The sequence below is a fragment of the Mesoplodon densirostris genome, chromosome 15, assembly GCF_025265405.1.
Source record: "Mesoplodon densirostris isolate mMesDen1 chromosome 15, mMesDen1 primary haplotype, whole genome shotgun sequence".
In the NCBI taxonomy this organism is placed as follows: domain Eukaryota; kingdom Metazoa; phylum Chordata; class Mammalia; order Artiodactyla; family Ziphiidae; genus Mesoplodon; species Mesoplodon densirostris.
In genome coordinates, this window is record NC_082675.1 from 22,793,460 (window position 1) to 22,815,319 (window position 21,860).

Sequence of the window (21,860 nt, forward strand, 5' to 3'; positions counted from 1 at the left end):
CTGGATCAAACTCTGGTGCTGTGGTGTGTTGCTGCCTGAGGCTACGGCTCAAAAGCCGTTTTCTGTGGACTGATCCTCTTACTGGTGTTGGACCCTGGGACTCAGTGATGATGATGGTGGTTTCTGCTCAGGTGGTGCCTTCACTTGTTCAATAGGTGGTGCCTTCACTTGTTCAGTAAGTGATACTGTTGTGATGTAACTTTATGCAGGGGGTGTGGAAACCAGAACTTTGCGTGGAGAACAGAGTGCAACCAGTGTAAGGCCCCAAAGCCTGAAGGCTTCCTCCCACCACCTTTCCCACCCCCGGGTAGGTACCCTCAGCTTCTTGGCACTAAACCTCTTGTGTTAACTTGGTGGGCTTGGTAAACAAAATTCAGCTGCCCAAACCAGGTTGGTGATTTCAGCAAGTGCAGCCCTGGACACTGGGGCTCTTTAAGTTACACGGTTGACCCTTGAACAATGCGGGAGTTGGGGCGCTGGGCCTGTGCAGTCAAAAAATCCACTTAGGGGCTTCCCTGGTGGCGCAGTGGTTGAGAGTCCACCTGCTGGTGCAGGGGACAGGGGTTCATGCCCCGGTCCGGGAAGATCCCACATGCCGCGGAGCGGCTGGGCCTGTGAGCCATGGCCGCTGAGCCTGTGCTTTGCAGCGGGAGAGGCCACAACAGTGAGAGGCCTGCGTACCGAAAAAAGAAAAAAATCCACTTAGAACTTTACAGTCGGCCCTCCCTCCATATCTGTGGTTCCACCTCCTCAGATTCTACCAACCTCAGATCGTGTAGTACTGTAGTTGATATTTAGTGGAAAAAAATCGATGTGTATATAGGCGGACCCATGCACCTCAAACCTGTTGTTCAAGGGTCACCTGTAGTTCCATCATCAGTTCTAAACTGTGACCCAGGTGTTCGGGTGAGTAAAATATCCGTTCTGCTCTGGGGGAAGACAGCAGATCCTGAGGGGACCTCTGCATTCACCCATTCTCTGTCCTCTCCTGTACTTTCCCTTCCCTTAGGCGGTGACCGTGGCAGAGGTGGCCCTGGTGGCATGCGGGGAGGAAGAGGTGGCCTCATGGATCGAGGTGGTCCTGGTGGAATGTTCAGAGGTGGCCGTGGTGGAGACAGAGGGGGCTTCCGTGGCACCCGGGGCATGGACCGCGGTGGCTTTGGTGGAGGAAGACGAGGTGGCCCTGGGGGACCCCCTGGACCTTTGATGGAACAGATGGGAGGAAGAAGAGGCGGGCGTGGAGGACCTGGAAAAATGGATAAGTATGTGGTGGTAGAACCAGCTGTGGAGCAGGTCTCACCCGCTCTGTGGGAATGAGGCAAGAAGCTCAGCACAGGGCTGTGGAAGGGCTTCCTTTCCTCTCCCCATTTTAACACATTGCCCCTTTTTCCTTCTTGCCCTGCAGAGGCGAGCACCGTCAGGAACGCAGAGACCGGCCCTACTAGACGCAGAGACCCCGCAGAGCTGCATTGACTACCAGATTTATTTTTTAAACCAGAAAATGTTTTAAATTTATAATTCCATATTTATAATGTTGGCCACAACATTATGATTATTCCTGTCTGTACTTTAGTATTTTTCACCATTTGTGAAGAAACATTAAAACAAGTTAAATGGTAGTGTGCCGAGTTTTTTTTTTCCTTCTTTTAAAGATGGTTGTTTAACTAAGACTAAACAATGGGAATCCCTTGTGAGCATGCTCAGTATCATTGTGGAGAACCAAGAGGGCCTCTCTAACTGTAACAATGTTCATGGTTGTGATGTTTTTTTTTAAATAAAATTCCAAATGTTTATACACCGTCATCCTTCTCGGCCTCTGTTCTGCAGCCACTGCACATCTACTGGGAGCATGCCCCCAACCCCCCAGATCACAGCTCATTCAAGCGTCATGTGTGAGGAAATCAGAACGGTCAAGATGTGACAGTGCGGTGTTGGTCACGGTGCTGCTGGCAAAGGAAAGGGGGTTCGAGTGTCACTTTGACCCTGAGCCGTGTCTCAAGGGGACGTCATAGCCCAGGTCTGTCGGATTTGCAGTGGGGGGCGGGTGCTGTGCTGGGGATCCGTGGCTGGGAGCCCTCTGAGGGAGCGTTGGGTCACAGGGCCCTCTGTGAACGCCTCTCCCAGCAGTGGCGGACTTGGTGGGCCTCTGAGGCTCCACACGCTTCAGGATGCAGGTCTGCCTTAGTGACAGCTAAGGAGGGGAACCGTTTTTATATTTGCTACTCAAGTGGTAGTGGTTATTGTGCTTCCTTGATGTTATGGGGTTAGAGTTTTAAAATTAGGTAAACAGCCTAAGACTAAAATGGAGGCCTTGGTTAAGACTGCCTTGGTTGTTTGCCTTGTGTGGGGTCAGAGCACATTTCTGTTGTCGGGGAGGAGATGTGAAGAGCCCCAGACCCATCACCTGTTGGCCTTGTGGTCAGTCTGGTCTCTTCTTGGAGCCGCATGAAGATAAGTATCCAAAGCAGGCCAGTAGGTTTCAGTCATTCAAAGATCCAAGGCTCTTAACACGTCCATCTGGGAAAAGCCATTTTCCAGGTAAGCAATTGTAACTTAGTCCATAAATGTGTCCCCAGGCAGATGCTCAAGGAGAGATTGTCACCTTCAGCCAGGGGAAGGGGCAAGGGTTTGGAGTGAATTTTCCCTTCCATCCCCTGCCCAGTGGGAGCAGGGCCTGGGGAAGTGGGTACACTGCTTACAGCACCCTACTGGCCTCACGGTCTGACCATTCACCCCGGGTCTTCTGCTCTCTCCCCAGCCCACCTGGATGTACTTTACACACAACCATGTGGGTTCCTGTTTCCTCTTTTTCTGCATTACCAGCCCATTTCCCAAATGAATACGCATTGCTCTTGCACCTTTAGAAAACCCTCCCTTACCCCTCGTTAATCCCCCTCCAGCCACCAAGCCATTTTACTGTTTCCTCGGCATCCACCTCCTCTCCCTTTCTAGAAACCACTTCCAACCAGTCTTGCCTCTGCCCAGACAGTAGCGATCTCCATGTCACCAGATCACTGGTGGTGCCTTCCCAGCTCCTGCTGCCCTCCTCCTCTGCCTGACCTCTAAATACAGGGGCTCCCAGGCTATGATAGGGCTCCTCTGACCCCTGACTGCTTGGCTGACCGCCCACCCTTCTCCCAAGTGCCAGCTCTTCCCAGGATCTGATGGGCTGAAAGGGCTGGATCCTGCCCCGCAACTCCCTCCACTCCATTCTCAGCAAGTGGAAGTCTGTCCCCTCGTCCTGAACCTTGGAGTTCCTCATTGACTCCTGCTCTCTCAGACCCCAAAGCAAACCATCAGGCTCTCCAAGACGCAGCACCAAAATCCCATGCCTCCCACGGCCCTCTCGCAGGGCTCCCAGCTTCCCTCCACCCTTCTAGCCCTTACCCCACAGAGGCTGACCGACCTCACCATTCTCGAAACCCTCTGGAGGCTCCTGCCACCCTGGCCATGACTCATGAGATCTGGCCTCCCTCAGTCCCCCGTGACCCGAGCTGCCCTCTCTGCCTTTACGCAGTCCCGCCACACAGGCCAGTGCTGTTCTCGCAAGGAGCCGAGGACGCTCCCACCTCAGTCTTGGCAGGTGTCAAGAGCCAGAGTTCACACTCCTGAGGCCCGAATGCACCCACGACATCACCGGGCTCTGTCACTGGGCTCCTGCATCGTGCCAAGTGCTCATCAGCCCTTGAGGCAGTGTGAGCGCCCCGTGGCTCAGGTGAGGAGTTGGGACTTGCCTTCAGGCCCGAGGGGGCTCCTCAGAGCCTGTGCTTTCCCGCTCCTGACCTGCCGGCCACAGTCATCCTATTTCTAAAGGGCTGGGTGCCCGGTCCACCCCCTCCCCGGCCTGCAGCCCAAGCTAGGGGATCACGAGCAGCCCTCCCAGCAGCTGCTGCAGGGACAGCCACCGAGTGTGACAGGCGTTGCCTAACTCCTGCCCAGAGCTTGAGGCCCCCCGCAGGAGCAGCCTCGAGTCCCTGGCGCCTAGGCCCAGGGTGGAGGTGCTTATGTCAGGCAGGCCAGGTCCTCTCAGCCAAAAGAAACGTTGGACTGCACTGACCTCAGATGCCCTCAGGCGGCGTGGGTTCCAAGCCTTGTCTCAAAGGGCTGCGCAGAGCTGGCTGAAGCCTGGGGATGGGGTGGGGAGTGGAAACCAGGTTCCTCACGCCGCTCCCAATTCTCAAGAGCTCCTGGTCAGTCACACTTAGAATAAAAATTTTCCGCACACCCTCGTGGTCCCACAAGGCCACACCCCGCAGATCCAGGCCAAGGTTCAGGGGTGAGTGAGAGACCGATCTCTGCCCCTACACGTGGACAAAGGCTCACAGGGAGTGGCTCACCTCCAAGGGAGGAAATTGGAGCCGAGGACAGTGCAGTGACAGGGCCAAACCCCACGCCCCTAGGCCCAACCACGGGCCCTGGAGCGCCCCATCCTGCCCCGTTCCTGACAAGAGCTGCCGGGCGCAGAGTGAGCGTGAGCACAGAGAGATGGAGGCTGGTGGGAAAGTGGGCCTTCCAGGCTTTCCGGTCCTGCTTCTCCGGGGCACAGGAGGCAGCTCAGGGGAGCTTGGGGTCACTCACCCCGCAGCCGGGGCAGGAGCAGTCGTCATGGTTGGACCCACATCTGGACAAAGCATCCTGAAGCCCCCGGTGGGTCACCAACTCATCCTGGGCCATGCTCACAGGTCAGTCTAGCCCGGAGGGCATCGGATGGAACCAGCCAGGCCCTGAGCTGCCCAGCACCACTGGGGCCTGCCGGCAAGCCCATCATCCAACCTCCGGCTGCAACCAAGGCCAGCAGGCTGCGCCCTAGCACCCAGCAGCCGAGGCTGGAAATCAGCCATGAGCCCGTTGCCCAAGGGCCAGCCCAAGCCTACACTGGAGCCACAGCATTCTGTACTCGAAGGTGGCCTGTGGGGTCTGTGGGGATGGGCTCAGGACAACCATAGCCCAAACCTCTCGTCCCACCAGCAGTGCCTGCTTCCCTTGGTCCCGCCAGGAAGAGGAGAGGACGCCTTACGATAGAGGGGGTCAAAGCCAAGGCCCTCCATGGCCTGGGCTATGGGCCTGGCCACACCAGTGGGCACCACACCTGCCATGTGTCCTAGAGTCAGAATATTGGAGTCTCTGGTCTGCAGTGGGCCTCTGTGATGGCAGGCCACAGCTCAGGGGACTGGAGATAGGGAGGAACAATCTCCCCATGGCTCCTCCTCCTCAGAGGAGCAGTGGATATATGCCCTGGCTGCACTTGGCTGAGTAATAACATTTTCACAACTCTGGTGTGACTGCTGTTGTCCCATTTTACAGACAGTGCAACTGACTTAGGGAGCTTAACCGTCTCACCAATGACCAACAGCAGGGCCTAGGTTCAGTCTGACCTCTCCTGTGTCCAGGGCCCTGCAGTGACACGAGGTAGATATGAGCAGGGGTCAAATTCCTGCACAGCTGCTGCTGACCACACACATCCCTTGCCCTCTCTGGGCCTCATTTTCCCGAAATTGTAAAAGGAGAACACAGAAAAGCATTGAGAATTGACTTACTTAGTTTCCACACCCTGATCTTCCCCTGCCCCATCTGCAGCAACCCTGTCCTCCCCAGGTATCAGCGGCCCCAAACCTGGGACTCTGTCCTCACCTTCACAGCCGATTCACCAGCACATTCTATCCGCTTTCCCCTCAAAATACAGCCAGAATCCAACTCCTCTCAACACTGGCACCACCTGGTTTCCTCCAGGGCCCCTGCCCTGCCCACCACAGTACCACAGGGAACCTGTTATGACCTAAGTCAGGTCAGACCCCTCCCCTGCTCTAATTCCCTCCATGGCTCCCAGGTCCCTCAAAAGAGGCATGGCCCCCTCAGCCCCACCTCCATCTGCCTCCACCCAACCTCACAGGCCCCCTCCCTCTTTCTTGAACACACCAGGCACACACCCACCTTGACCTTTGCCCTGGCTATTCCCTGAGCCTGAAACACTCTCCTTCCAGATATCCACACAGCTACCTCCCTCACCTTTACTGTTCACTGATCAAAAACCCCAGGCCCTGGGCTTCCCTGGTGGCGCAGTGGTTGAGAACCTGCCTGCCAGTGCAGGGGATATGGGTTCGAGCCCTGGTCTGGGAAGATTCCACATACCGCGGAGCAACTAGGCCCGTGAGCCACAACTACTGAGCCTGCGTGTCTGGAGCCTGTGCTCTGCAACAAGAGAGGCCGCAACAGTGAGAGGCCCGCGCACCGCGATGAAGAGTGGCCCCTGCTCGCCGCGACTAGAGAAAGCCCTCGCACAGAAATGAAGACCCAACACAACCAAATATAAATAAATTAATTAAAAAAAAAAAATTACAGGCCCGGGACTTCCCTGGTGGTCCAGTGGCTAAGACTCCGTTCTCCCAATGCAGGGGGCCTGGGTTCAATCCCTGGTCAGGGAACTAGATCCCACATGCCGCAACTAAAGATTCCGCATGCTGCAACAAAGATCCCTCCTGTGGGCTTCCCTGGTGGCGCAGTGGTTGAGAGTCCACCTGCCGATGCAGGGAACATGGGTTCGTGCCCTGGTCTGGGGGCGGCTGGGCCCGTGAGCCATGGCCACTGAGCCTGCGTGTCCGGAGCCTGTGCTCCGCAACGGGAAAGGCCACAGCAGTGAGAGGCCTGCGTACCGCAAAAAAAAAAAAAAAAAAGATCCCTCCTGCCGCAACTAAGACCCAGTGCAGCCAAATAAATATTTTTTAAAAAACAAACAGGGACTTCCCTGGTAGCACAGTGGTTAAGAATCTGCCTGCCAATGCAGGGGACAGGGGTTCAATCCCTGGTCCCGGAAGATCCCACATGCCGTAGAGCAACTAAGCCCGTGCGCCACAACTACTGAGCCTGTGCTCTAGAGCCTGTGAGCCACAACTACTGAAGCCCGCGCACCTAGAGCCCATGCTCTGCAACAAGAGAAGCCACCGCAATGAGAAGCCCACGCACCACAACGAAGAGTAGCCCCCGCGTGCAGCAACTAGAGAAAGCCCTCGCACAGCAACGAAGACCCAACGCGGCCAAAAATAAATACTAAATAAATAAATTTTAAAAAAATTGCAGGCCCATCCCACCTCTACTCCTGCTTCCCGCTCTCTTCTCCCCAGTGCCTTGTCCCCGTTGCAGCCCAGGAGCCACCCCTAGACTGTGAGCCTGGGAGCTGGCTCTGTTTTGTTCCCCTTTTTTTGCTCTTGGTTTGCAGTGCCAAAAGACACAGCACCCAGTAGGCTCCATGTCAATGTCAGCCGTTAGTTACTACTTCTAGGCACGGGCCTTCCTCACTCTGCAGTGGTTGGAGGGGGCTGTGGAGAGGGTAGAGTGGGACCTGCATGACCTGGGTATTGGGGTAAGAGCCCACCTTTTTTTTTTTTTTTAGATGTTGGGGGTAGGAGTTTATTTATTTATTTTTGCTGTGTTGGGTCTTCGTTTCTGTGCGAGGGCTTTCTCTAGTTGTGGCAAGTGGGGGCCACTCTTTATTTATTTTTTATTTTATTTTTTTTTTTGCGGTACACAGGCCTCTCACTGTTGTGGCCTCTCCCATTGCGGAGCACAGGCTCCAGATGCGCAGGCTCAGTGACCATGGCTCCCGGGCCCAGCCGCTCCGCGGCATGTGGGATCTTCCCAGACCAGGGCACGAACCCATGTCCCCTGCATCGGCAGGCGGACTCTCAACCACTGCGCCACCAGGGAAGCCCAAGGGTGGGGGGCACTCTTCATCGCGGTGCGCGGGCCTCTCACTATCGTAGCCTCTCTTGTTGAGGAGCACAGGCTCCAGACGTGCAGGCTCAGTAGTTGTGGCTCACGGGCCTAGCTGCTCCGCGGCATGTGGGATCCTCCCAGACCAGGGCTCGAACCCGTGTCCCCTGCATTAGCAGGCAGATTCTCAACCACTGTGCCACCAGGGAAGCCAAGAGCCCACCTTTTGAAAGGTCATGAGGACTCAGTGAGATAATGCATGTGAGCAGCCTGCCACCAGGAGGTCAGGCACATAGTAGGTAACAAATGCCCCGATCCTTGAATGAGGGTATTCCCATAATAGTCATTGTTCAAATCCCGGCGCCACCAGCTACTCTCCTGACTCAGCCCAAGTTTGGGCATGAGTGTCCCTCACAGAGGTGACTCATTGGTTCCTTCAGGTCAAGGGCACACAGCTGGCCTGGCACACAGTAGGAGCTTTATTAAAGCTCTGAGCATCGGCTGTTGGTGGTGGTGCTTCCCTGCAGCAGCCCCGCCTGGCCAGTGAGGCTGCTGCCCAGCCAGGCCTGGTGTCCCCGCCCAGCGGCAGCTGGGGCAGGATTTCCCGCTGGTCCCAGCCAGGTCCCAGCCAGGTCCCTCCTCTGCCGTTTGAAAAGAAACCTGCGGCTCTTAACTCTCCAGAGCCAGGCTGCCGCCTAGCCTCTGCCGTTTATTCCATGGCCCACCCCGATAGCCAGAGGTGGTCCAGGACTGGCCTGTCCCCACTGCAGGGTATGGGCCGCAGCATCAGAAACGTGGGCCTCAGCCACCCACCTAACCCACCCCCAGCCTCAGTGTCCTCATGTGAGAAACGGATTCCCCTAACATGAGGGTTAACAAAGAGCACTCGATAAGGAGCCATTGGTTGAGTGGGGGTAAAACGGAGCCATCCTCCCCCTCCCCCAGGCCGGCGTTGCTGATAGGAAGCCCGCCACCCAAGGCTGGACGGCCTCATTTATCTGAGCTAAGGAGGTCCACTCCGGCCGGAGGTGACTTGCATCCCCAGGCCCCTATCGCTTCCTGAGTTCGTCTTGGGAACTGCCCGTTTGTGCTCACCCGGGGAGGCCACTATCTGGGGAGGCAGAGCAACTAGAAACACCCAACCCCCCCCCCCCCCAGGAGACCAAGAAGGGTGGAAAGGACCGTGGGGACTAGCCTGGCTGAGGATGGGACTTCTGGGCTGGAAGGGTCGCCTGGGGGCCGTGGTCCCGCCTCCGCTCAGGGCTGGGCCGAGTCCCTGGCCCGCCCCGCATCTGGAGACTCCAGCCCTTCCCCAGGCCGGGGAACAGCGCGTCCCCTTTAAGAGAGCGCGGCCCCGCCCACCCCCTCCGGGCCGGATCCGAATTCCAGAAAGGCGGGGCGGAGACTGCAGGCGCGGAGGACGCGGTGGTGGGACAGGGATCCGCTGTAGCTCGGGCGGCGCCTCCCTGCGGCGGCCCGGCCCGGCTCCGGCCCCGCCGGGGCGATGCTCCCCGAGGCCGCGGGATGAGCCAGGTGAGCGCGGGGACCCCCAGCACCCACTGCCCAGCGCACACTGAAGGGGACCTGGCGGCGGCAGCCGCGGGCCTCTGTTCCCCAGGGCTGTGTGACCTTGGGCAGCCCCGCACCCTCTCTGGGCCGAAGTCCAGAGGACAGCCAGGACTGGCGAAGGCCCTTCTGAGTCCCGGCTCACAGGCACCAGCCTGGGGCGCTAGAGAGGCTCCTTGGAGGAGGCGGGGCCTGGCCCGGGCCACCGGCTGCCGTTTCAGCAACGCGGGCAGGTCGGCCCGGCTCCGCCACCCACTGCTCTGTGACCTTGAGTGAGCTCTGCGCCTCAGTTTCCTCATCTGTAAAATGGAGATAATATCACGCTCTGACCTGGCCAAGGTCATTGCGATTACTTTACTACTGCTGCTGTTCTGTCGTTAGAATGACACAGTCCTTACGGAAGGGGGGCTGAGGGAGGACCTGGGATCTTTCCGGAGGAAGTGGGATCGCCACCAGCCCTGAGCAGTCGACTTAACCCCTCTCTGAGGTCGGGACCGGGGTTCCTACTGTGAGTCCAGGGCCGTGGGCTACATCTCTCTAGGGCTCATCTCTTCACCTACCACAGAGGCAGTAAGGATGGGTGCCTCCCTGCCTGGGCGGGAGGACTCTGTCAAGTCTTTAAATCCCCCCTCCCCCAAAGAACCAAGCAGCAAACACTTATGGACACTAAGTCATTTATAAAAATCATCCCATTAGTTCCTATGAGGAAGGTACTATTATTGTAACCATTTTGCAGACGGGAAAACTAAGGCGAAGAGTTTCTCACAGCAAGGGCTCAAACCCAGGCATTTGGTCTGAAATGACAGGCGGGTGCAGGTGGTCAGCGGCATAGCCTGTACTGAGCGCCTGCTGGGTCCTCACAGCCATCCTGACCCGTGTCCCTGCCCACAGTGACTCAGCTGGCCTGGGCATGGCAGATCCCGTGGTGGGCATCGCGGGCTCGGCAGCCAAGAGCGTGCGGCCGTTCCGCTCAAGTGAGGCCTACGTGGAGGCCATGAAGGAGGACCTGGCCGAGTGGCTCAACGCCTTGTACGGCCTGGGTCTGCCCAGCGGTGGCGATGGCTTCCTGACGGGGCTGGCCACGGGCACCACCCTGTGCCAGCATGCCAATGCCATCACCGAGGCCGCCCGCGCGATGGCCACCGCCCACCCAGCCCGTGGGGTGGCCTTCCAGGCACACAGCGTGGCACCCGGCTCCTTCATGGCCCGAGACAATGTGGCCACCTTCATCGGCTGGTGCCGCGCAGAGCTGGGTGTGCCTGAAGTGCTCATGTTCGAGACCGAGGATTTGGTGCTGCGAAAGAACGAGAAAAGCGTGGTGCTGTGCCTGCTGGAGGTGGCGCGGCGCGGGGCCCGCCTCGGCCTGCTGGCCCCTCGCCTCGTGCAGTTCGAACAGGAGATTGAGCAGGAGTTGCGCGCTGCGCCCCCGGCCCCCAACGCCCCCAGTGCCGGGGAGGACGCTGCCACCGCCTCTGCTGCTGCCGCCGAGATCGCCACCGCCCCGGGGGCTCCCACCCGCGGGCCCCGCATGACACCCAGCGACCTGCGCAACCTTGACGAGCTGGTGAGTCCCCGAGTACGTATGCCCGGCGGCCTGGCTTACTCTCCCTTTACCCAGGGACCAGACAGCAGGGTGGTGCCCGCAACCTCCGGGGGCCTATCCTCATATCTGCAGGACAGCCTGCCCCATGGAAAGAGTGCTTATGTTGAGCACCAAGTGGATACCTGGCCCCAAGGAGTAAAGCAGGCCCAGAGAGGGAGAGGTGCTGGGTGAGGTCACAGGGCCCAGCACAGCCTGGGAGAAAACTCGGGCTCCATTGCACGATCTCCCTGCTTCCTTTCTGTGGTAACCATGCACCAGATAAGTGCTAGGTGTTCCTTCATCCTGGGGGCTGCGTGATTTGAGCCCCTCCTGTATGCCCTCCCTGCACTCAGCTGCTAGACATTTGCATTCACACCATCACTGAGCTCGAGGTTGAATGGGTGCCTGTGTTGTTTGGTCCTGGGCAAGGCGCTTGGCACACAGTAGGTGCTCAGTGAGTGCCTAGGGAAGCTCCCAGGGGCTCTGCAGGTCCCTCCTTCTCCCCAGGGCCCTGCACACATCACTTATCTGGGAACCCAAGCCTGGAGTAGCTGCTGCTACTGGGAGCTGAAGTCCTTTCAGGAGCTGCAGGATTAGTTCTACCCTGAGCATAGGAGGTGCCAGACCATGACCCCAGCTCCCTCCTCCTCTTCCCGGGACCTAGGTGTCCCTAACACCCCCACAGCTAGGCCAAGAGTTTCCTTCTTATCAGGAGGTTAGAACATGATGTGTCCGCCCTGGAGGCGGGTAGCCGGATGGCTGTGGGCAGAGGCTGCCACCCCACCCCATCCTGGGCCAGGCTCACCAGAAGCTCCACCTGCTCATTTTCTCAGCAGCTCCGCTGTGGCAAGGAGGCGGGCGGGCCGCCCACATAGCCAGCCTGGCAGCTCCCGACCTGGGGGAGCATGTGGGCAGATGTATGCTAGCTGGGCGGGTGGCTGGTGTGCACATTGGTGTATGCGTGTGCCCCATATGTCTGTGGCACTCCTGCCTCCATGGGGTGTGGGACCTGCCTCCACCCCAAACCTGGCCTCTCTGTGGGTCTCAACATTCATGTCTGTGAAGTGGGTGAGGGGGAGTGAGGACTCCCCCAGGGCTCAGGGACTTCAAGGATGTGCCTTGTTGGGGTCCCAGGCCCTGGCCCGACCACAGTCCCTCCATCTTTTCCTAGTCAGCTCCCTGACCCCTGGTAGCCAAAGGGGAAGGAGAGCTTCCAGAAGGACTTACTTCCTTCTGACCCTGGAGTTGCTGACATCGGGCCAGGGGAGGAGTGACCTGACTCCTGACCTCCAGCTTCTCTCTGGCCTCAGGTGAGAGAGATCTTGGGGCGCTGCACCTGCCCAGACCAGTTTCCCATGATCAAAGTCTCGGAGGGGAAGTACCGCGTGGGAGACTCCAGTCTGCTCATCTTTGTGCGGGTGAGAGCCAGGGGCTACCCGAGCAGGTGGCAGCCTGAGAGGTGGGGGGGACAGGCCGTGACCTGCCCACGCCGGGCTCCCACAGGTGCTGAGAAGCCACGTGATGGTGCGCGTGGGCGGTGGCTGGGACACGCTGGAGCACTACCTGGACAAGCACGACCCCTGCCGCTGCTCCTCCACGGGTCAGTGCCCACGGGGGGGGGGCGGGGGGGCACCTCTGTGGCCCCACCTCTCATGCGCCACCCGTCCTCTCTCCTTGCAGCCCACCGCCCACCCCAGACGAGGGCCCGCACTTTCTCCCCACAGCGGGTGTCGCCCACCCACAGCCCCCGAGCTGGTAGCCCGGCCCCCGGGGGTGAGCGCAGGGGCTCCCGCCCGGAGGTGACACCCATCAGCTTACGCAGCTCGAAGGAGGGGCCCGAGACCCCGCTCAGGTGAGAAGCAGGAGGACACACGGGGTGAGGGGTCCAGGGGGTGGGGGTGGGGGCGCCCGCCCTGGCCTGGATGACTGTGCTCCGTGACTCACACCCTGGGAAAAGTTCCCGGGGGGGGGGGGGGGGAAATGAGGGCGGTGGCGGGGTGGCGGCAGGCCTGGCTTCCCGTCTCCATGGCAACCCAACCAAACGAACAACACGAACAACACAGCTGGGCGGGCCTTGGGGGCTGGGTGGCGGCCAGTCCAACCCTGCTTCCCGCTGGCCTGCCCAGGAAACTGGAGGCCCGGGGAGGGGGAGCTTAGGGCCTTACTTCTGCTGCCCTGGGGCGGCGGGGGTGGCCCTGGCTGCAGGAAGCTGTGGCAGAGCCTCTCACTTCTCCCTGGAAGTCCCCAGGGCAACAGACACCCTTGGCACCCCCGTCACCACACCACAGGTGCCTCTCCCACCCCCCCAACCACGCGGCTGCTGGTTCCTTACTCTCCCTGCCCTTTCTGCACGCCAGTCTGCTCCGCGTTGCCCCAGCTCTCTCTCTTGCTCCCCTGCCCCAGGGCCCGGGACCAGCTGCCCCCCCATCCCCGCTCCCGCCGCTACTCCGGGGACAGCGATTCCTCAGCCTCCTCAGCCCAGAGCGGCCCCCTTGGTGCCCGCAGTGAAGACTCAGGCACTGGCCCCCGACGGGAACGGCCCAGCCGTCGGGTGACCACAGGCACTCCTGCCTCCCCGAGACGCCCCCCCGCCCCGCGCAGCCAGTCCAGAGACCGGCTGGATCGGGGGCGGCTGCGTGGGGCCCCAGGAGGCAGGGGAGGCCAGCTGTTGGGCCCCAGCCCTGCCCGGCGGGCCCGGAGCCAGAGCCGTGAAGAGCAGGCTGTGCTGCTGGTGCGTCGGGACCGAGATGGGCACCACTCGTGGATGCCACGGGGCAGGAGCAGCCCCCAGACTCCCCGTGCCCACAGCCCCGCAGCCCCCCGGTCTCCCCGGGTCCCCAGCCCCAGTCCAGAGTTGAGCACCACCCCGGCCAGTGTCTTCCGCACCCCCCTGCAGCTTGACCCAAAGCAGGAGCAGCAACTATTCCGGCGCCTGGAAGAGGAGTTCCTGGCCAATGCCCGAGCCCTTGAGACTGCTGCTGGCGGGACCCCGACGGGACCAGCCTCTGACCTGGTTCGGGGCCCAGACCCTCCAGCTCCTGACTCAGCCTACTGTTCCTCCAGCTCCTCCTCTTCGTCCCTCAGCATCCTGGGTGGCAAGTGTGGCCAACCCGCAGACTCTGGCAGGATGGCCAATGGGCTGCCCGGGCCCCGAGGCCCAGCTCTGTCTAGCTCTTCCGATGAAGGCAACCCCTGCCCCGGGGTAGGGGGCCCACCAGATGCACCTGGGAGCCCCATGGCCGGCCCAGAGCCCCTGAGGACCTGGGCACGAGGCCGGATGGACACACAGCCAGACCGAAAACCCTCACGCATCCCCACACCGAGGGGCCCCCGCCGCCCATCTGGACCTACGGAGTCCGGGGCCTGGCATGCCCTGCACTCAGTCAGCCCAAGGGCTGAGCCAGATTCCTGGATGTGATGGACCAGCCCAGCTGCCCCCAATACCCCATTCCTTCTCCTTTTCCTTTGTGGCCTTAACCCCTCTGCATCAGGGAGCACCCCCTGCCTCTTGGGGACCAGACCTCATGGGACCAGACCCCTTGGGACCACATGGCACAATGGGACCTCTGTTGTACATTCCGGTTGGGGGATGAGCATTGCTATTTAATTACTAATATTATTGAATGCCTTAGAGGGGGCTGGGCCAGCCCAATAAGGACCCTTCCTGAGGTCCTGTGGCCCTGCAGAGCCTGACAGTAAAGTTTTGTTCCAGCTACTTGTGTCTGCTTCTTGGGGACTCAGCCTTGGGGCCATCACACCCATTTGGGGGCCCTCATTACAGGTTGGGATTCTGGAGTTAATTGCCAGGGGGCAATACTTGGCAGCTCTAACCTTTAGGTTTAAGATTATCCTGCCATCCCAGAAGTGCCAGGTGCACTTGAGTTGTTTCCCCCTTTATTTCCTGAGAGGCGGGATTTAACCGTTTGTCCAATGAAACTCCAAGAGCAGTCTGAGAGCTTCCAATCAGATGCATACCAAGTCCCTTCCATCCAATGGGATCGTGACCCAATGAGGTCCCAGAAAGGACTGTCCAATGGGGCCTAGCTGGGTCCAATGAGATTCAAAGAGAAGCCTGTCGCCCAGGAGACTGGGTGGGAGCGTTCCTCAGCCAATCAGGGAGGAGACTGTCCTGTCCAATCCGAGAGAAGTTGGGCAATCTCGTCCAATCCGGGTCCCTAGTTGTTCCAGTCAAATGGAGGACCCCTCCCCGCCATCAGCGGTGTCGTCCAATTCGATCACATGAGGCTGCAGCGCGCCGGATGCAGCGCCCCCTGCAGGCGCAGAGCCGGATGCGCAGGGCGTGCGCGCACCAAAGCGCAGCGCAGCAGTTCCCGGAAGAGACGCAGCACGTGCCAATTGTACTTGGCCGAGCACTCGAGGTATCCACAGCGCCAGCCCCTGCGCACTAGCGCAGCCAGTGCGCGCCGAGGCCCGAACCGCAGTCGCTGCCGGTCCCGCTTGTTGCCCACCACAAGGATGGGCGCCTCGGGTGCGCCCGCCGGCCTGAGGGCCAAATGGGGAAGAGGGTCGCGGTGCCACGGACCCCATGGCCGGAGAACCCCCCCAAGTGGGTATATACATTCCCCTCTTACGGCCAGAGACCCCCCAGCAAATTACCAGAACCACAAAGACACAAAGACCCAGGCCTAAAGACCGCATAGGGCTAGAGGCCAGGCCCGGAAGGCCTGAGACCAGGCCCAAGATGGCGGAAGAACGCCCTCACTCACCTCGGGCAAAGGCCTGGCCAGACCCGCAAACACTCCCCTCCGACCTGCCGCTCACCTACCTGGTCTCCGCGATGCGCTGCCGCAGCGCCTTCACATAGTCAAAGCTGTCTGGGCTGCAGATATCGTAGACGAGCACGAAGGCGTCCGTGTCCTGCAAGCTCCAGTCTTTAGGGTCCGGCCACTCCTGGGGGCGGGAGGCCAGAATTTGTCGGAGCCCCCCTTCCCACTCTTCCATGCCCAGGCCTCCAGCAGGGGCCTTGACGCTAAATCCACAGTTCATGTTCAGGCCTTGGCCAACCTCATCCTCGTCTGTGCGCCCTCTCTCCCAAGCTCCCTGGGCCCAACTGTCCTCACGGCCGCTGGGGTATGAATTTTAAAACCGTGCCTGAAGCCAGTCAGCCCCCAGCCCTCCTTCACTCTGGGTTTCCTCTCCCCTCACTCCTATCTTCTTCCTCCTCCTCCAGTTTCCCACAGTTCAACTCGGGGCAAACCCCGCCCCTCCCCAGACCTCCTCCTTGGTAGTTATGCCTCAGCCTAATTCCAAAGCCCTTGGCCGGTGTTCCCCCAGCCCGCAGAGACCACTAATTAGCGGCAGCTGTACACGTTTAGGCCTTTGGCCTAAGCACATGCTGCTCTTTCCACCTGGAATGCTTCCACCACTTCTTTTCATCAAAATTTCACTCATCCTTCCAGGTTTAGCCCAAATGCCACCCCCTCCAGGAACCCCTGCTTAATGCTGCCTGCTCTTTCCTCTTCACCTCTCGAAGGCATCAGCTCTAAGGATTCAAAGTCTGTCCTGGACTTTGCAAAATTACTAGACGAGTCTTTGCTAAAGGTCACAGGAATGAGGGAGCAGAGAATGATCCCCCTAGAAAGTACACCCCTATGTCTGGCTTCAACCTTTCCCAGTGCGGCTCTGCTCAAGGCCCCAGACCCACAACGCTCACCCTCAGGGAGGCAGGACCATGCTCCCCCACGCACGGATCCCCACCCACCAGCGGAGGCAGGCAAATAGAGAGGCACTTAAGCGAGCTAGAAAAAGCCACCTTGCAAACTCGCCGGGTCTCGGGCCTGATTTGGGGCAACTTCAGGCCAGCAGAAGGGGTCACGACACACAAACGCCAGGACACACATTCATTCTTCAGCCCATGAACACAGTCGGGCACCCCTGGGCCGTCCACGCGGACACGCACGTGTGTACCGACCACCCACACACATGCTGTCACACGCCCCTGCCCACTCCTCGAGCTGCTACCTCTAGCCCCCCGGGGCTCTGACCGGGGCCAGCACCGTCGCCGTCGCGGATGCTCAGGTCGTAGACGGCGCCGTCGAGCAGCACCGCGGGCCGGTAGAGGCGCGGCCCGTCCGTGGGCCGGTGGCGCTCGGGGTAGTCACCGAACAGGAACTGGCGGATGATGGCTGTCTTGCCCACGCCCGGGGCGCCCAGCACCGCCACCCGCAGGCTGCCCCCCATGGCCCGCGCGTGCTGCCGCGCCCCGCGCTGAGAAGCCTCATGGGCCGACGCCGCTCGGCGCGCGCCGCGCGCCCTGCCCGGTGCGCCCCGGCTCCGCCGCGCTCCTCATCGCCCCTCGGAGCACCCGGGGCCCAGGGAGGCCAGGCCGGAGGACGCAACTGGCGGTGGGAAGGCAGACAGACAGCCGAGCAGGCCGACGGAAGACGTGCGAGCAGCTCCGGCGGGTACCAAGCTCCGGAGGGAACAGACCGAGCGCGCCGCGCACAGACACGGCCTCCTCCCGCAGCGCGACTGGAGGCGCCGCCCGCAGCGCGGCGCACCGAGGTCGGACCCCCTGCTTGGGTCCCGCGGCGGAGAGGGGCGCTGGGGGCGGCACTGCCTCTCGGCGCCTCCGTCCCTCTGTCCTTCTCTAGCTCCGGCGCCCGGAGTCGCCGCCCCAGCCGGCGGCGCGAGAAAGCGAGCGAGCGGAGCCTCCCGGAGGCGGCGATGAGGTAACTGCCTGCCCGCCCGCCCCTCCCACCTCCCCCCTACCCGCCCGGGACGCCCCTCCCGGGAAGGGTCGCGGGAAGGTGACTGGGACTCGGGGAGCCCGGGGAGGGACCCAGCCCCCTCTGCGTTCCGCACTCCTGTCACCCGCTCCAAAATAGAAGTCCCTTCTCGCCCACATCCTTGTCCCCTCCTCCAAACACCGCTCCCCCAAGCTGGCTCCTCACAAATCTGGCCCGCTGGAGTCAGGGCGCCCGGGTCGGATCCGGCCCAGCTGTGTGACCTTGGGCGAGTTGCCGCACTGCGCCGGCTCTGCTCCACATCCATCAAAGGCAGACACCGTTTCTTGAGAACCTACTATGTGCCAAGCCCTATACTAAGATATGTGACCCTTGAATCAAAGCCTCAACCTGGTGTCTCTGAGAGAGGAAAAGAAAACTAAGGCTGGAGAGGGGACTCTCCGAGGTTGGGGGGCAGTGGGTGGCCCCTGACCCACCTCCCTGTGGTCTCTTCTGAGGAGCTCTCCCACCTCCCTCCTGCCCACAGGGGTAAATGGCCAGCACTAAATAACATGTCAAATGGCATCATAGAGGGGGGCATGGAACAGAGGGTGCTGAACCCGGTATGCACCAGGTCCCAGCAGCTCAGCCCCAAATCCCTGTCCGAACAATGCTGAAAGATCCAGAAATTGGTCGACACCACCTTCGTCATAGCTAAGGCCAAGTTTTCTGCCTAAGTCTCCACTGTAGCTTCCCTCAAACCCTGCAGCCTCCACGCCAGATTCCCAGAGCCCAAATCCCTCCCTGGAGCTGGCGGGAAGCTCCTTCCCCATCAGGGCTTGGGAAGTCTGGGTTTACTGGCACCATCCTCTGCCTCTGCTTGCCTACCCCCTACAGTGGGGGGCTCCCACATCTCTGAGGCCCAGGTACTGGGGGTAATGCACAGGCATGTCTGTTTCTGCACTGAACAAGGGTTTTTCTTATCTGTCCCTTCAACAAACATCCCCAATCTTACTGCTTGTCAGGATGCTGAGATATTTTTAAAAAGTCCTGCCTTAAGAGAGAAGGTTCTAGGGATGGGATGCAGGAATTGTAAGAGCACAGACAACATGCCCACCCCAGCCTGGGAGAAGTGGGAGAGGGAGAAGGAGCTGAGTCTTGAAGTGGGGAGTGGGGTTCATCCTCCTGGGAGCAGGCGATGGTACCTGGATCAGGGATATGGGTCTGCTTTCACTCTTCTTCTCAGCCACTAGGGAGAGCAGAGCCAGAGTTGTGGCTACATCTGGCAGGTGTTCCAGGTCTTCAGGCCCAGTGAGTGGGGACCCTTGGCTTTATCTTACTTTCTGCTGTGATTTTTCCCTTCACCCGATTTCCCCTCTGACTTTTTAACTTTTCAGGCATCTGGGTTTTGTGAGCTGCCTCAGTTCCTTTGGGGAACAAGGCAGGGAGTAAATAAACTAGGCACCACCTTCCCTGTTGGCACTCAGCAGGGTGTGGGGCTGACATCATTATGGTCTTCCTTGGGGCACTCGGGACCAACCCCTGCCTGGACCACCCTCCCGCCCACACGTGGGAGCCAGCTCTGGGTGTCCTTACCTTGGAAACCTTCCTTGCTTCACTTTCTGACAGAGCGCCCTTTTATTGGGTAGGGCTTCTTTGGGAACCACAAACAGGGCTTGTGTGTGAGGCATCTCAGGGCCCCAGCGCGTGGTTTTTGGAGTGATGGAAGACACTCTGGACAGAGTACATCCAAAAGCTCCCACAAAGTCGTCACACTCCACGGGGGTGACACATTCCCAAGGGAACTCTCCTATCAGTATCACTAGCAGCCGTTCCCATTTATCAAGGACCTGTGGGGGAATTCCCTGGTGGTCCAGTGGTTAGGACTCCAAGTTTCCACTGCAGGGAGCATGGGTTCGATCCCTGGTCGGGGAACTAAGATCCCACAAGCCACAAGGTCCGGCCAAAAAAAAAAAAAAAAGGACCTGTGATGTGCCAAGCCTTGACTGTAGCTGTGCTCATTGAGGCTCAAAGGGATGAGCAGGAAAGTGGCAGCACAGGGACCAGAACCCAGGACCTTAAGCCACTGAAGCTGACTTTCTGAGAAGCCCAACCTCATTGGGGCTCAGAGACCAGAAGGGCTTCAGAAGGAGGTCAGCTGGAGCCTGTGGCCCTGTAGGGAGGGACTCTGAGGAAGCCCCTGTCACTGAGGGAGCTGAGCTGAGACAGGAGTGGGCCGTCCAGGGCCAGGCTTCCCAAAGACTAGCTAGCCAGAGAACTCGGGCTGCCTGTTGGCCACTGCCTGACATTTGCCCAAAAGGTTTCTTCCCATCCGGCCTGATTCCAGCCCTTCTCTGGGGTTGAACACCGTGGACCACGTCCAGCTCCCAGGGGTATTTGCTCTGGACTCCTCTCGCCCAGGCATCTGCGTCAGTCCACTGACCATTAATCATAGTCTGTCCTGCCTGTTAATCACTTGTCCCAGCTTAACTCACTCCCCCAGAGTCCTGATGGGGGAAACCCTTACCACTTGGATGCCTCATGCATGGTGGGTCCTTGGTGGCCATCGTAAGACTGCCCATTGATTGTAGCCGGTCAGCCCCTTGAATGCCGTGGGGTTTTATAACCATCAGGACACAAGGAGGCAGCACAGGGCAGGGCTTCCAGGCCTCTGGAGTGAGACCTCTAGGGTTTGAAACCTCCTCCATGGAGGGGTGTCATCTGTACAAGTTATTTAAACTCTCTGAACCTCAGTTTCCTTCTCTAAAGGGGATAATAATGGTCTTGACTTCATATAGTTGTTGTGGGATGAAATGAGATGATACAAAGAGGAAAACAAGACAATTTAGTAAGGCTGGTGGGGAGACTAAGTTTGTACATATAAAATAATTTCATTTTATATGGTAGTTTACAAACTATAACGGATGCATGTGTGTGTACACACAGGTAAGTATGTAGACGGATATTTCCTAGTTCTGTCTGCCGAAAGGGCCTAGAAGTACCACCCCAAGAGCAACAAACACACCCAGCACCCAGATCTTGGTTTCTAATTCTGTTCTCCAGGCTTCCTGGAAAATGGCTGATGCTAGGGTTGGAGCAGGATGAATAAAAGATGAGCCTGGAGCATCTTATAGTATTGGAAAGTAAGGAAGTGCTCAAAAGAAGCCAAAGGATGGGGGCATGTCAAAGGGACACAGAGCCTACTTGAAAGAGCTCCCAGTAGCCAAAGCTTAAAAAATTTGAGCAACAAAATAAATAATGCACTTTTGGATTAAACCCAAATTATAAAATAAATATCCATGAGTCCAAACTGATATAAAATGATTGAATTAATACATAAATGCAGGAGAAGAAACAAATTTTCCTTACAGAAGAATTCCAAACATTTTATGTAGCTGCTCCCTGCCCCCATGCTCTTTCCCGAGTGTAGGCTGCACTTCGTGACTTGCTTCTGAAGAACAGTGTGTGGAAAGGGGAGAAAGTAACTTCGCAGTGGAGACCACTGGAAACACTACCTCGGCCAAGTGATCCAGGCTGATGTGATGGCGACAACTCACGTTGATAGCGTGGACCCCTGATACGATGGGATGAGAAGGGCGCCTCCTTCCTAAAAACCTGTAACCCCAGTCTAACTGTGAGAAAAACATCAGACAGACCCAAGTTGAGGGACAGTCTACAAAATACCTGACCAGCACTCCTCGGAATGGTTAAGGTCATGACAAACAAAGAAAGTCTCAGAAACTGTCACAGACCTAAGGAGACTCAGGAAACATGACAACCACATGGAACGTGGGATCCGGGAACAGAATGAGGACATGAGTGGGAAAACTAGTGAAAACTGAATAAAGTCTGGAGTTTAGTTTTTAAATTATATGTTATATAATTTGTTATTTACTTTATATTATATTATTCTTATTCTTGTGTATTATATATTAATAAACATTTACATCATAAACATATTATATATATAGAAAAGAATGGAAAATATCCCATTTACAAAAGGAACAAAAAAATAGAAAAAACACATGTATCTATGAAGAATAAATGTGCATTCAAGAATTTTTTTTTTCTGGCACACCACAGCTTGCAGGGATCAAACCCGGGCCCTGGCAGTGAAAGCGCTGAGTCCTAACCACTGGGCTGCCAGGGAATTCCCCATGCAAGAACTTTTAAATGAAGAAAACTTAAAAGGTTATACAGGACTTCCCTGGTAGAGCAGTGGTTAAGAATCCACCTGCCAATGCAGGGAACACGGGTTCAATCCCTGGTCCGGGAAGATCCGACATGCTGTGGAGCAACTAAGCCCGTGCACCACAACT

At 58.4% G+C, this 21,860-nt stretch overlaps 3 protein-coding genes across 4 annotated transcripts in view; 2 read left to right on the plus strand and 1 right to left on the minus strand.

Annotated features, from left to right (window-relative positions):
* The window catches only part of EWSR1 (EWS RNA binding protein 1), a 29,761-nt gene extending 27,958 nt beyond the window's left edge, over positions 1–1,803 (plus strand). The window contains exons 15-17 of the mRNA XM_060119671.1: positions 210–307; positions 1,010–1,262; positions 1,406–1,803. Of these exons, the coding sequence (XP_059975654.1) occupies positions 210–307; positions 1,010–1,262; positions 1,406–1,445 (391 nt within the window). The 3' untranslated portion in view covers positions 1,446–1,803. The remainder of the gene's footprint in view (positions 1–209; positions 308–1,009; positions 1,263–1,405) is intronic.
* Positions 1,804–9,150: 7,347 nt separating this feature from the next.
* Positions 9,151–14,570, plus strand: GAS2L1 (growth arrest specific 2 like 1). 2 transcript variants are annotated; one of them, XM_060119367.1, is made up of 6 exons: positions 9,151–9,240; positions 10,165–10,849; positions 12,166–12,273; positions 12,359–12,455; positions 12,536–12,707; positions 13,259–14,570. In XM_060119367.1, the coding sequence occupies exons 2-6, from the start codon at positions 10,184–10,186 to the stop codon at positions 14,271–14,273; spliced, it is 2,058 nt and encodes a 685-aa protein (XP_059975350.1). In that variant the 5' UTR covers positions 9,151–9,240; positions 10,165–10,183; the 3' UTR covers positions 14,274–14,570. The 2 variants fall into 2 exon arrangements, with proteins under 2 accessions (XP_059975350.1, XP_059975351.1); XM_060119368.1 differs by having other exon boundaries at positions 10,165–10,837.
* A 520-nt stretch (positions 14,571–15,090) lies between these two features.
* Positions 15,091–17,056, minus strand: RASL10A (RAS like family 10 member A). Its single transcript, XM_060119676.1, has 3 exons — positions 16,838–17,056; positions 15,642–15,766; positions 15,091–15,358 (listed from the first exon to the last, which is right to left on the minus strand). Exons 1-3 carry the CDS (start codon positions 17,054–17,056, stop codon positions 15,091–15,093), a joined length of 612 nt encoding a protein of 203 aa, XP_059975659.1.
* Between the last annotated feature and the right edge of the window lie 4,804 nt (positions 17,057–21,860).

Bases quoted from the DNA above. Each gene is read 5' to 3' on its own strand.
- RASL10A (XM_060119676.1), bottom strand. From the start codon at position 17,056: ATGGGGGGCAGCCTGCGGGTGGCGGTGCTGGGCGCCCCGGGCGTGGGC. The intron at 15,767-16,837 runs GTAGCAGCTCGA...TCCCGCCCCCAG, and splicing joins AGAGCCCCGGGGGGCTAGAG to GAGTGGCCGGACCCTAAAGA. The intron at 15,359-15,641 runs GTAGGTGAGCGG...TTTGGCCCTCAG, and splicing joins CAGCGCATCGCGGAGACCAG to GCCGGCGGGCGCACCCGAGG.
- GAS2L1 (XM_060119367.1), top strand. From the start codon at position 10,184: ATGGCAGATCCCGTGGTGGGCATCGCGGGCTCGGCAGCCAAGAGCGTG. The intron at 10,850-12,165 runs GTACGTATGCCC...CTCTGGCCTCAG, and splicing joins ACGAGCTGGTGAGTCCCCGA to GTGAGAGAGATCTTGGGGCG. The intron at 12,456-12,535 runs GTCAGTGCCCAC...CTCTCCTTGCAG, and splicing joins CTGCCGCTGCTCCTCCACGG to CCCACCGCCCACCCCAGACG.